A 13,519-nucleotide genomic window follows, 5' to 3' on the forward strand; every position below is an offset into this window, starting at 1 on the left:
GTTGGGCAAAAGTAGCATTTTTTTATTGTCTTGTCACACCTTTGTTGCAAAAGTTTTCAAATGCCAAAATATTAACTTAAATAGCAGAATGGTTATTTTTTTGCATGGTAGTATGTGGTTGTGGTGAATGAGATTCCGAAAGACTTTTGATGTTATACACCTGAACAGGTAGTGCATATTTCATTGTGAGCACCATACTTTGGTTTCGTATTAAGAAATACACTATACAGTAGAAACCCTGATTTTTATGTTTCAGGGGACCAGGAAAAATGGGTAACAGGCAAAATGTAAAATCAGGGAAATGTGGCAAATTAACTTATTCTCTAAGTACTTAAACGATACTAGAATAAGTGTCTGTACAATATTTACTGTGTTGGTGACAATGGTTAAGCAATGCAGCATTAACTATGGGGCGTGCAAGTGCAAGACTTCTGACGGTCACATGCACAACCTAAAGCATTTAGTGATTGGTGCATGACTATATGAGGTGCAGACTAATTGGAATTGACTATTTAGAGACCTAACCATGGCAAAATGTGCACCTGGTTAGTATTTTAAACCTCTTTACTCCACTAATTACATTTTTTCAGAATAATATTTTGTTGTAAAATCAGGGAAAAGCATCTATTAAAATACATTATAAATATGGCTCTGTACAATTGAGGTTTCCCAATTTCTATTGTTTCCCTTATTTTAAAACCAGCTACCAGGTTTTCTCTTGCCTAGATTGGGGGGCACGGGCACCATGGGGATAAAGATCCTGTTGCTTGGAGAAAGGATACTAAGAGGTTAAAGTGGCTCTTCCTCTGGGCTTCATCCCCTGCCTACTTCCTGAATCCTCCGAGCAGTGGTACAGACTAAGGGTCAGGGCCAAACCATAATAGGGACCAGTGTACATTGTTCCAGAGCCCCTCCAGCCAAGGTTACAATTACACTAGAGCTAATGGACCATGCCGCTCTACGGAGACTGCAGGCTGTCTCTCTTCCCCCCCCCCCCCCCATCGCCCTGGTCCCCGGAGGCTGCACCAGTGGCCAGATCAGGGTACCAGGTGACTGAGCACACACATGGCTAGCTGAGGACATAAGTATTACTTCCTCCCCACACTTGCCATAGTTCAGGGACTCCCTCCCTCTCTCTTCACTGGGGAGTGCAAGCATTCACTTTGGCGCCACTTGCCTTCCTGCAGCGCGAGCAAGGGACGCAGCAGCAAGGCTCCTTCTCACGGACCCTCGTCACTTCCGGCTCCATGCTTTACCGCTAGGAGATCTCTGGTCAGCCTCCCATTTGTGGGAAAACAGTTATTTGGGGCTGAACCGAAGAATATAATCTCCCAGGCTACAGGAGGCAAGAGTACCCTGCTGCCATAAAATATACACAAGAGGGTCCCCTTCAAGAGAAGGTCATTTTTTGGTGTCCCTTTCGCCAGAGTCAAAGGCAAAGGACACAAACACCCAACATCCGGCAGTCCCAGATTCCAGTTAAGACAGAACTCTTACTGAGGTGATGCCCAGCCCCGGAAATGTTCTCTTAGATGGAAGCTTAAGAAGCTTCCGGGAGGTGTGGAGGATGTGTCCAGGATCCTTGGGTTCTGCAAATTTACCATGGCTATCTCATAGACTTCACACATCTTCCCCCGGAGAGGTTCTTCATCTCAAGGCTTCCAGCAGGGGAACCCAGACGCTCAGCCTTTCAGGGGGTTCTACAAACTCTTACCATTACGGGAGTAGTGAAGCGTGTGCCCCCTAAGGAGACGGGCTGCGGTTTGTACTCAAACCTATTTATAGTACCCAAGGAGGATGTATCCTTTAGCCCTGTCCTAGACCTGAAGGCTCTTGACGACCATGTCCGAAAACACCACTTCAAGATGGAATCAGTCTAATCTGTACTGTCACTAGAAATGGAAGAATTCATGGCAGTGATTGATATCAAGGATGTGTGTCTTCATGTGCCTATACATTGGCAATTCGTGTCACTCCCCTTTCGGGCTATCTTCTGTGCCAAGAGTTTTCACAATGATCATGGCAGCGGCGCTGGTGAAGCTACGTTTGCAAGGCGTGGGCGTCATACCATACCTGGATGACCTCAAGGCTTCATCCAAGGCCACAATCCATTTCCAGACAGTAGTGACAACGCTAACTCACATGGGTTAGTGCATCTATTTCCAGAAGTCAAAGCTAATTCCGTCACAGTACAGCAAGTACTGAATACTTAGGACTTGTCCTGAATACTTCTTTGGGGAGAGCATTCCTTCCACAGGACAAGATTTCCTCTTTGCACAACCGGCTGTTGACACTCCAGAGAGCAGAGCATCTACTGCTATGCTCTGCCATTAGGGCCCTGGGGACACCGGTCTCATGCTTACCCACGATCCCCTATGCGCAATTACACACCAGACCGCTGCAAAGACTGATCATGCAGCACCAGCAGAGGAGGAACAGATTGAACTTCGATCGCATAATACCCCTGTCAAGTCCGGCTCGGTCATCACTCTCCTGGCGGATCCTGGCCGACGATGCTTCACTCAGGAAAACCATTCCTCAGACAGTGCAAGGCCATTTGAAACGGGAGGCGCAGTCCCCATCAACATCCTGGAACAATCTACCTCTCACTGCTTCATTGGTCAAACAGCTGAAGAGGTCTTCCTGTAAGAGTATAGTCAGACAATGTGACAGCGGTGGCTTATATCAACCACCAGGGAGGCATGAGAAGCCAAGCGGCTCTAGCAGAGGTGCAAAGGATTTTACTGTGGTTAGAGAAGACAGTGCCAGCAATCTCCGCAGTACACATCCCAGGAGTGGACAATTGGATAGCAGATTTCTTCAGCCGCGAAACTCTAGGTCACGGCGAGCGGAATCTATACCCAGACGTCTTTCAACAGATTGTGACAAGGTGGGGTATGCCAGACGTAGAACTGATGGCATCCAGGTACAACAACAAACTAGCAGAGTTCATCGCAAGAAGCAAGGATCCGTCCGTGTTGGCGGTAGACACACTAGTAGTACCGTGGCCATTTTGCCTAGTCTACATCTTCCCTCCACTGGATCTGTTGCCAAGGATTATCAAGAAGATAAAAACAGAAGGGGTAGAGACTATACTGGTGGCCCCATAGGCCTAGCAGCAGACTCCCCATTCCATCTGCCTTGGTCCTTGAAGCCTTAATTCTAACCAGATCGAGAGTTCCACAGGATGCCACTGACACTGTTAAGGGCCGGGAAACCTGTGTCGGCCTGGCGAGTGGAAAACATAAATTTCCTGGTGCGAGTCCAATGCCCGGGACCCACCGGTCTGGGACGAGAGTAACCTCTTACGGTTCCTGCAGGAGGGCCTAAATAAAGGGATGATACTCAGTCAGTTTGTTGAAAGTCCAGGTATCCGCCTTCTACATTCTTTTTTTAAAAGCAGCTAGGCCTGCTGTCGAACGTTTGGAATTTCCTCCAAGGCAAATTACAATTGGTGCCCCGTAATAGTCATCCTATTCCTCCATGGGATTTTAATTTGGTACTCTCTGTAATTCAGGACCATTCATTCGAACCTCTGGTGTCTGAATTACATCTTAACCTGGACCTGGTAGTAACGTCCTTCTGTCCTGACCCAAAGACAAAGTTGAAGCAAAAGCTACACATCCTGGATGTGGTTCGAACCCTTCAGTTGTACACAAAGTAAGGACATTAGAAAGGTGGACAGTCTATTTGTCATACCAGAGGGACCAAGGAACGGCCTCCGCGCATCAAAAGCCACTATTGCAAGATGGATTAAGTCGGCTATCCTGAAGGCTTATGTGGTTAGAGGTAGGACTCCACCATTCCGAGTCCGGGCTCATTCGGTCGTACGCTCAGTACTTCTTGGACAGTTCGCCACCAAGTATCAGCGGAACAGGTTTGTAGGGCTGCTGTATGGTCCTCCATTCACACCTTTTTAAAATTTTACAAGGTGCATACACTTGCCTCTGCTGAAATGAGCTTCGGGAGGAAGGTGTTACAGGCAGTTATTCCCTGAACACTAGGGGCTTAGTCCCACCCTCAGCTTTTGGACATCCCCCACAGTGCCTGTGTCCCCCCTTATCTAGGCAAGAGAGATGGATTTAACGGTAAATACAAAAATCTGTTTATACACAAAACAGTATTACTAGTTATCTGTTGGACTGATTGTGTATTTTGTTACCATGGACAGTGGAAGGGGGTTTAGAGGCGCTCAATTTGCTTATGAGCCAAGGCGTGCTTTTTCAGTTCTTATTTGCAGCTGCTGTGTGACAAGTGTTGATTGTCTATTCATGGTCTGATATTTAAGGAGCAAAAGCTGTCTGCATGGAATGTGTATTGACTTCTAAGTCGTCTTCCCTGTAGTTCACCTTATATTTATAATTATCTTAAATGTTCATTTAAACAATCTGACTGAATTACATTTACAGTGTTAGGGTTTTTTTCTGTACTGGAATATAATTTGTCTTCAGTTACTCTGTCAACTATTTTATGTGGTAGAACCTTATTAGAGCTGTAATATAATGTCGGATATTTTCAGCTGTACCACACCACTCATCCAAAACGTTTTTTTTTTATTTATTTATTTTTTTAAATAAAGGTGGAGTCCCCATTTCCTCCAGTTCAGAGGCTTGTGACTCCAAAATCCATTTCTGTCTCTGCAAACCGTTCCCTGTATATCAAGCCTTCACTGACACCATCTGCTGTATCAAATACAAACAGTCGCAGAATACAGCCAGACAAGCACAATGTAAGTATATTTATGTTGTAGTTTTGCCGGAACAGTTTTAAACCAACATGCAAAGTTCTAGTTGAACAATTTAGTTTGCTGGTGTCACCTTGTTGCAGTAGTTAAAATATTTAGATTATATATTAATTATAAGGGAGAAGGGATTCATAACTTTCAAAATGCCTGTATATAAGGCAGTTGGTTAAACTTGGAGAATATAGATCTTGAAGGTGTATTGCTAGTTTTACTCCTACTACTTTAAGGATTTCATTTATAGTTTACATTTTAAACATGCATTTTTTTATATATAGTTTATGTATATACTTTATCACTGCTGTTTGTGCAACACTTTTGGATGCTGGTATGCTCTTTTATAGAATTACAGATGTCAAAATGTTTTAAACACTCCCCATGTAGAACACTGTGAAAAAGACAGATAATGTTCTAAAGAGTTTGTTGGCAATAATATTCATGGTTAGTTAAGGATTTCTCAAAGAACACAGCAGCTAAAGGCATTAACATTGTTTTTCCATAGTCATGTGAATTAGCAGCTTATAAAGGGACAATACCCTCTGTACTCTTCATTAGCACAGCTGGTGTCAAAACTCCACATGTGTTTTTCTCGTTAGTTCCTGTCTTCTGAAGTGTCTTGTGAATGAATGATCGACTAGTGGGAAGAAATGGTTACCCAGTATGGGCACTTGTCTAACTGAACATTTTTAGAAACAAGAAAAAAACTGTAAAAACCAGAAAAATGTAAAGTCAGGGAAATGTATTATGCATAATACATGTGTGACCACAAAACAACAATGTAAAACTAGGGAACACTTAAAATCAGGGATGTAAAATAGGGCTTCTACTGTATTTGAAATTTTTAGTTTATAGTTTTCAAATTCTTGGCTGATTACTCTATTTCTTTACTACCAGGAGTCCACAAAGAATAATCTGCAAACAACATCTCAGTCTCACAGGTTTGTTTGGCTTTTTCCAAGGACTCATGAGTTAGCTGAACAACCAAGACCTTGTAAATGAAAATGTGTTCCTATTCTTTAAATTCAAAAAGTATTTTAAAGCTCATAATATAATATAATATGTTACTTCTTAAAACGTATTACAACCCCATCCTTCCAATTATTATTCCTGAAATTATTAGAAGTTGTTTAAAGTGGACCTGTCACCCAGACACAAAAATCTGTATAATAAAAGTCCTTTTCAAATTAAACATGAAATCCAATTTCTATTTTTTATTTAAGCATTCATAGCTGTTGTAAGCTCATTTAAAAATCTCAGCTGTCAATCAAATATTGTCTGCCCCTCCTCTATGCCCGTGGCATAGAGGCGGGGCAGACAATTACTTTCACTTTCAATTCAGCACTTCTTAGATGGCACTGCTCTGCACACATTCCCTCACTTCTCTTTACCATTTAATTGTGTAACCAGGACATGGGGATGGACATCGGGTCCCCCATTCTGGTGCACACAAATTCTGAGATGATGCAAGGCTTGTCTTAATAACAGTGTCCACAAAATGGCTGCTGCCTGCTTGCTATAATTTTGAAATCCCAGACTGAAGGAAACAAGATTCAAATAATTTATACAGTGTAATTAAAGTTCATTTTCCTTGACTAATCTGATAAAATAGGATTTTGAATAATTTTTTTGGGTGACGGGTCCCCTTTAAGGCTTATGGCACATGAGATAAGTGTGGTGTTTATACAAATGGCCTGTAGATGTCACTGTGCACAGACTTATACTGTTCATACTTTCTGACAGTTTAAAGGGCACCAATCATGACCAAAATCATTTACTAAGTAAATATATTATGTGAAAGTTCAAGAAATCCGATTTTTAAAACAGTAAGAATTGATTGTATAATGTAAATGATCAGCTCACTATTCCTTCTGCAAGATCTCCCCTATCTCCCCTGCAGTTCTAGCTGAGGCAGGCATCTTGGATTTCACTGGCTCCTCCTACCTATATCTTCCCAGCCAAATGGAGCTCTGAAATCTCGCACATGCTCAGTTCAAATTCCTTGATTGCTTATCAACCCTTCTAAGCTATTTTCAAATCAGCCAAACCTGTGTGTTAGCTGCTGTTCAGTAGTGCTGCCACCTGCTGGAAGTTAGCAGGTGGCAGCACTTCTAGTGGAGCAGTTTACTAAAACAAGGCATTCTGGGTAGAATACTCAAAGCAGTGTTACAATCTGAGCATGCTCCTGAAATTTGCATATTAGAGTCTCTGTTAGAGTCTCAATATGGCCTCCCTCAGTGAAAGAACCCATTTGACAAAGTAAGGGATTTTTTTAAAACCTGCAGTTTTTTCAAAAAACTATATATGTCGTTTGATTAAACGTGTTTAGCTTGTACTGGTCAGATTGTTAATATGTGTTTGATTTTGGCTGTGATAGGTGCCCTTTAAAAGTGAAAGTTACTGTTGTTTAATGCCGGCATGATCCTGCAAATAAAGCACTGTTATACTCTCCTCATCCTCGGCTACCCAAAAAATAACAATTAGGAGTTTAAAAAAAAAATCTCCTTTCCAATTTACTTTTATGACAGATTTATTGTGGCATTTCTATTTTGCATTTTCAGAGGAACTTTCTCTTCACTTGAGTTTTTAAATACGCAAGATTCCCTCGGCGATATTGGTTCCTTCTACACGTTTTTCACAGGCCTACATTTTAATATTAGTGTATGTCTGCTGCACAGTTTTACATGAAAAACCAAACTATGCAACCCCTAAAACACCTTCTTGACTCCTTTATTGCTGTCTTGGCCCAAGCCAAACAACTGCACAGAGTAACACCAAAGGCTAAAAGTTTTCATTATGTAAAGCTCCAGGCATGCACTTTACTTTGTGTGGGGGAGCTGGTGAGAAAGCACCTTGCACAAAAGTTGGATGGGTATAACTGGGGCTGAATTTGTCTGCAACCCTTCAGAAATGGACTAATATGGGAATATTTTAGAATAGGGAGTTACCCTTCAAGGGAAGATGTCATTTGTCGGAACAAAGTTTTCTTATTACAGCCATAAGCTTATTCAGATAGTTAGGCATAGCTTTTTTTTTTCCCTTTTACTCTGTATTCTCTCCATTTTATTGGTTTTGGACATCTCCATTTTTGTCTTTCTTTGCATACAGCTTCTCTTACCCAAAGTTCAGTACTCCGGCATCCAATGGATTGTCATCAGGAACAGGTGGTGGCAAAATGATGAGGGAAAAAGGCTCTCATTACTCAACAAAGCCAGCTAATGAGGTAAAATTAATAAAAAACACATTTAAATATTTAAGTATTGCATAGTAATTACATTAACAGTTTACAAAATGGCATTTCTCAGCTGTAATTAATGCTACTTTTATAGTACTATTTTAAGAATGCAGCTTTTATACTAATATTATGACTGGAATGCTCCCTGCTCTTTGAGGCTGGGTAGAAAATACTGAAGCAGAAAATATATTTTGATGTTTCCCTGCTCAATGTAAGAAAGGGGGGGGGTTACCCAGTAAAACTAATTATATAAGCAGAACTGCAAATATCTGCTAAGTTTTCTGAAGAACAAGTAAAGGTATTAAACAATGTTCTGTCTTTATTTTGATGGTGTCCAACTGAATACTACAGTAGAGTGTTTATCTTGCACATTAATTCTTCTATTTAACATTTTATTTTTTATTAACATATTGTTTTTTTTTAGTTTTGATAGTGTGTAGGTCATCTCCATTCATTATGCATGATTCTATGCTTGTAGAAACAACCAGCACAGGCTCATGCAAGTCCTTTCAGACATCTACTAGCACAGTTAGTCAATTTTTATTTAGTTTTTCTCCTATTCCACTGCTGGGTGCTATTTTGATATGTATATATATTTAGCATTGCAGGATATGCGGCATAAAGGGTAATTTTTTTGACGGCATATTTTAGTTGGCCACCCATGCTGCTTAATGTTAACCTACATTGAAATTGCCTTTAAAAGCAAGTGCATAGAGTTCTTGGCCGAAAACACAGCCGTACAGTTTCCAAACTAGTGTGTACCAGGCCCGGACTGGCAATCTGTGGGTTCTGGCAAATGCCAGAGGGGCTGCTATAAGGTCCCATAGAAAGTCAGTATTTAGTGGGCTGATGGGGCTCTTTGGGCCTCTATGTGGGCTGAGTGGGCCTCTGTGTACCTGAAATGCCAGGGCCTAATTTAATTCTCAGTCCGGACCTGGTGTGTACTATAAGTCTACTATAAGCTTGAAATATAGCTGTAGTACAGGTATGGGACTTGTTATCCAGAATGCTTGGGACCTGGGGTTTTCTGGATAACTGATCTATCTGTAATTTGGATCATCATACCTTAAGTCTACTAGAAAATCATATAAACATTAAGTAAACCCTATAAGCTAGTTTTGCATCCCATAAGGATTAATTACATGTTTGGATCAAGTACAAGGTACTGTTTTATTATTACAGAGCAAAAGGAAAATTTTTTTGAAAATTTGGATCATTTGATTATAATGGAGTCTATGGAACACTGCCTTTCCATAATTCGGAGCTGTCCGGATAACTGATCCCTTACCCTGTAGCAGCTTAGAAACATGCAGTTTAGGCAGCTGATTCCTACAGGAGACAAGATATTGTTGCATGCCCATTTTCTGTTTTTCCCTTGAGTGCGCCGCCATACGGATAGAAGTGTACAGTAGGATCGGCTCTTTACATTTTGAGGGAAGTAATTTTAACCTATATACTATTGTGCCATACGAAACATTCTGTGGGAAAGTAATGTTTTGCTTCAGAGTTGTAGTTTAGTAACATTTTAATATTGATCACAAGTATTCAGACCTTTGGGCTGTTCTCCATTTTAAACAAATACATCTTGCACTGTAACTCTGTTGGATTTTTATTTTAGAACACATTTTTTTATTTTGCGTTTTGTTCTAGAGAAAAACTTAGAGATACTTAACTGAAGCTTGCTTTTAGAGTAGGCATTTAAATTGCCTCTTGTTACTAGTTTGTAACTTATTACAGCAATGGTTAACCAGTTTACAAATAAGCCCTATGCCTATAGAATGAGTACTCCTTATCTCAAAGTCAAACAGGATGCTGCTAACTGCTGTTACACATGGTATTATATTACATATTTATGCAAACACCATAGTTCAGTTATTTTGACATAATAATAACTATGTTTGAGTTTCATTACCTAGTGTACAGATGTGCAAAAATGTGATGCAGATTATGCTAGTCTTTTACTGACATAAAGCAGTATTTCAGATATACATTTTAACTGATTTGTGTCATTATTCATTTAAAGTGTGGTACGAAATGGCAAATGAAAGTATAAATATCGAATTTCATGATTCCTTGTTTGACTTTGCTTTGTTTCATCCTCAGGAGCTGGATGGGCCTGTTTTACCTGAAATCCCATTGCCTCTTAGCACAGCAGCCCTTCCCAGCTTTCAATTTTCAACTTTGTCTGGCTCTGCTACTTCGCCTATCTCTGTCACTAAACCTGCAAACAGTACGGTAAGTTGTCGAAATGCCTTGTGTGTGTATATAATGTACCCATGTTTGGTTTAGTACCTCTTGAGAATGAACAGCAAAGTTTGATGTTCCAGCAGATGCTTAACTGCTACTGCTGGTATCGACTTGTTTAGTTTCTTTTTAGATTTTAATCCTATGTTGTGTTGCATTAAAAATGTTTATGAATGTAAGGAAAAGGATAACATTTTACAAAACTTTTTTTGTGAGACAATATTGCCTTCTGGGAAGGCATTCTTTTTACATAGTTACAATCATTGATTGAGAGATAAAACTGATCCTTGCCCAAAACAAATGCATTTAATTTATTGGTTTGGCAGTGCTGAAAAGATTTGTATTCAGGAGTCCGCTTACTCCTGAATCACAGCCCTGTCCATCTGACTTGAGATTTTGCTGTTAAAGTAGTTCTGGAGAACTGCTCCTATCTGGTTTTAAGGGTGGTGGCAGACTGGGAGATTAGTCATCCAGTGACAAATCTTCTCTACTGCAGTCGACTAAACTCCCTGAAATGCCTTACCTCCGGCAAGAATACCAGTTGCCAGCGAGATGGCATATGAATCGCTTCGGATTGTTGCCCGAAGTTTCCTTGTGAGGCAACTTCGGGCGACTTTGGAAATCTTATTCTTGCTGACAGGAAGGTATTTGTGGAGATTAGCCCACAGTAGAGAAGATTTATCACTGGGCGTCTAATCTCCCAGTCTGCCACCACCCTAAAGGGGCAGATCTTAATAATGGTATCCATTTGGCTGCAAAATTAGCTGGATTCAAGCCCACCCACCTATGTGATGAATGGTAATATTCTTGTCACTGGAGAAAGCTCAGCAGCACAAATGTGCAGCAGTGCACAGTGATTTTTTAACAAGGGAATCTTGGGTCAAAACGTTTTAATTATAGGTCTCCTTAAAAATCACCCTTTATAATATACTTGCACAAACAGTTCTGCTATTTGTTATAAAAGCAATTTTTTTGCACTTCCATGGTTTTTATAGGGAACCTTTAGTGGAGTAAAGGGGGAAAATCATCTGTAAAACACAGCTTTGATATGGCAAAATATTGGATTTATAGTATGAATACGTACAAACCTACCATTTTTTATACAAAGCATTTGTACTTCTTGAACAGTGGGAAAGAAAGCAGTACCTGTACTCATGTTGAAAGAAAATGAATGTGCTCGGCCATCAAGCTGGAATTTATTTTCTATACTTGTTTATTGTAATCCAGTCCCTAATATGGTAGAATGGATAACTGGTCATTTTCATATGTATATGCAAGCATACTCAGCCCCTTCCTCTGTATTTTCTGTCGTTTGAGTGTTGACAGTTGAAGGGCTTTTTCATTTTCTGAGCTGCAAAGGCTATAGAAGATGGAGGCTGTATAAGCATTTGTTCTTCCGCCTGATTCCTGACATTGACCCTGAACCCACTTAAGTTTTGACAAATAAGTCCTTTTGAGTTTTACAGCTGTTTATTTTTCAACTGTTTTTGTTGCAGACATGTCGCTTAACCAGCAGTAGCCCATCGTTCACATTTTCGTCCCCTATTGTAAAGTCGACTGAATCAAATGCTCAGTCTCCTGGCTCATCTGTAAGTACACTTCTTTAATTAATTAAACCGCATTTGTAATAATATTGATTCATCACAAGTTTCCTGATTAAACTGAGGGATGTTAAAGCTAATTTGCCCGTAATATGCTATTTGCATGTAAACATTTCTTTCCACAACAGTATTGTATTAAAATAAGATAAAATGTAGCATCTTTCAGTTCAGCATGAGGCCCCTGGGAATTGTGTCCACCATTATGTTTTGGCTTCTAGGTCTGCTTGCAACTTCTGATAGGGTCCACTATGGAGCTTTTCATTCACTTAGTATTAGGAACTGTGACAAACAGAAGGCTTTTTTTCAGCTTCTGGCTTTCAGCAGGGCAACATGTGCTATTGGACTAAAGCTGTTGCTACTAAAGTATGTTGTGTTTCCTGTCAGACACAAATGGAAACCGTTGCTGCTCATGGCACATTACTGGACTACGTTGTAATATTTCGGGTAGCCAAAAGCAATGAACTATTCCAGTGAATATTTCCACCTCTTGAAAACCCAGCAGCAGGATTTGCTGATGGTTCTAGCTAGATAGCAAGACTTTCAATTATCTTGTTATTCCTGTAACCTCAATATTATTAAAGTTTCCTCCATTAAAGCTACAAGTACAGATGTTTGGTTGAGTGATTGAAGTGCATGCCATTGTTAAAATTAATGGCAGAGGATGATTGTAGAAGGGGGTGGGCTTTTGTCTTTCAAGGTTATGGGGAAACTTACAATATTTAACAAGTTAATAAGGGTTGAATAACTATAACTTAGATAATATAGTACTTTCTCTTACGTCTCCGGGGCACACAGGAGACCTATGGGGTAAAGCTCCATCGTCCAGGAGGCAGGACACTTGAATGACAGCTGAAAGAGGGCGTTCCAAGGCTACTCCAGCTTTACCCCTAGCGCTTCCTCTTTCGCATCAGTTTTACAAGTGTCCTTCCACAGGAAGATGGACCTGCTGGTCTCTAGTGAGACTCAACTAGAGATTACTCTGGTCAGCTATTAGAGCTGACACCCAGGGCTATACTTGGGTCAGGGGTTCCCTGCACCCACACCAGTTAACACCCTACGCGGGAAATGTCTGTGAGCCCGGGGCCTTGAGTCATCATATATATGACGGCCCTCCAGATCATAACCTGTTTCCTGAGAGAGAATTAGGGTCTCTGGCTGGGAACCGTGTCAAGTATGGTGGTAAGAAAAGTGCATATCTATGTGCCTACTGTCTTGCTCTCTCCACTACTTTGGGCAGTGTCCGTTCCCCCCAGCATTTCTCCTCCTATCCAGTTACTGCGCTGTTAATGGATGCGCCGGTTTCTCGCATGCTCGCTATCTGCTCTCTCTCGCCTGTTCCTGTTACACAGGCAGGTACGGAGGGGTGAGGGAGATGCGGCCGCCATTACAGGAGCACTTCTGGTGTGAGAGCGGCATTTCCTGATCTCGCGAGATAAGGTGGCGGCCATTTTGATTCACGGAGCATGTATCGCAGACACGGACACTGAGGCAGATCGCTTGAATGTGGTTGGAGAGAGCAATTCTTACAGACAGTGCCGGTGTCTAGTGAGGTTATATCCCGCAAGTGGTGACTATCACAGCACCAATCAGCTATACCAGCTATATCCTTAGCATTGGTCCAGACACATGGCGGAAGGTAGGACAGGGGGGCCATTGACCCGGGGAGGAGGTCAAGCTGCATTGGCAGCAGGGGGGACACAG

The 13,519-nt window shown here is 41.1% G+C and overlaps 1 protein-coding gene across 3 annotated transcripts in view; it reads left to right on the forward strand.

Annotated features, from left to right (window-relative positions):
• The window catches only part of nup153.L (nucleoporin 153kDa L homeolog), a 63,271-nt gene that overhangs the window by 23,722 nt on the left and 26,030 nt on the right, over positions 1-13,519 (forward strand). For all 3 annotated transcript variants that reach the window (XM_041565316.1, XM_041565315.1, NM_001088815.1), the window contains 5 exon segments: positions 4,580-4,729; positions 5,636-5,679; positions 7,847-7,961; positions 10,077-10,208; positions 11,714-11,806. In XM_041565316.1, coding sequence (XP_041421250.1) covers positions 4,580-4,729; positions 5,636-5,679; positions 7,847-7,961; positions 10,077-10,208; positions 11,714-11,806 — 534 coding nt within the window.

Source organism: Xenopus laevis, chromosome 6L, assembly GCF_017654675.1.
Source record: "Xenopus laevis strain J_2021 chromosome 6L, Xenopus_laevis_v10.1, whole genome shotgun sequence".
Classification (NCBI taxonomy): Eukaryota; Metazoa; Chordata; class Amphibia; order Anura; family Pipidae; genus Xenopus; species Xenopus laevis.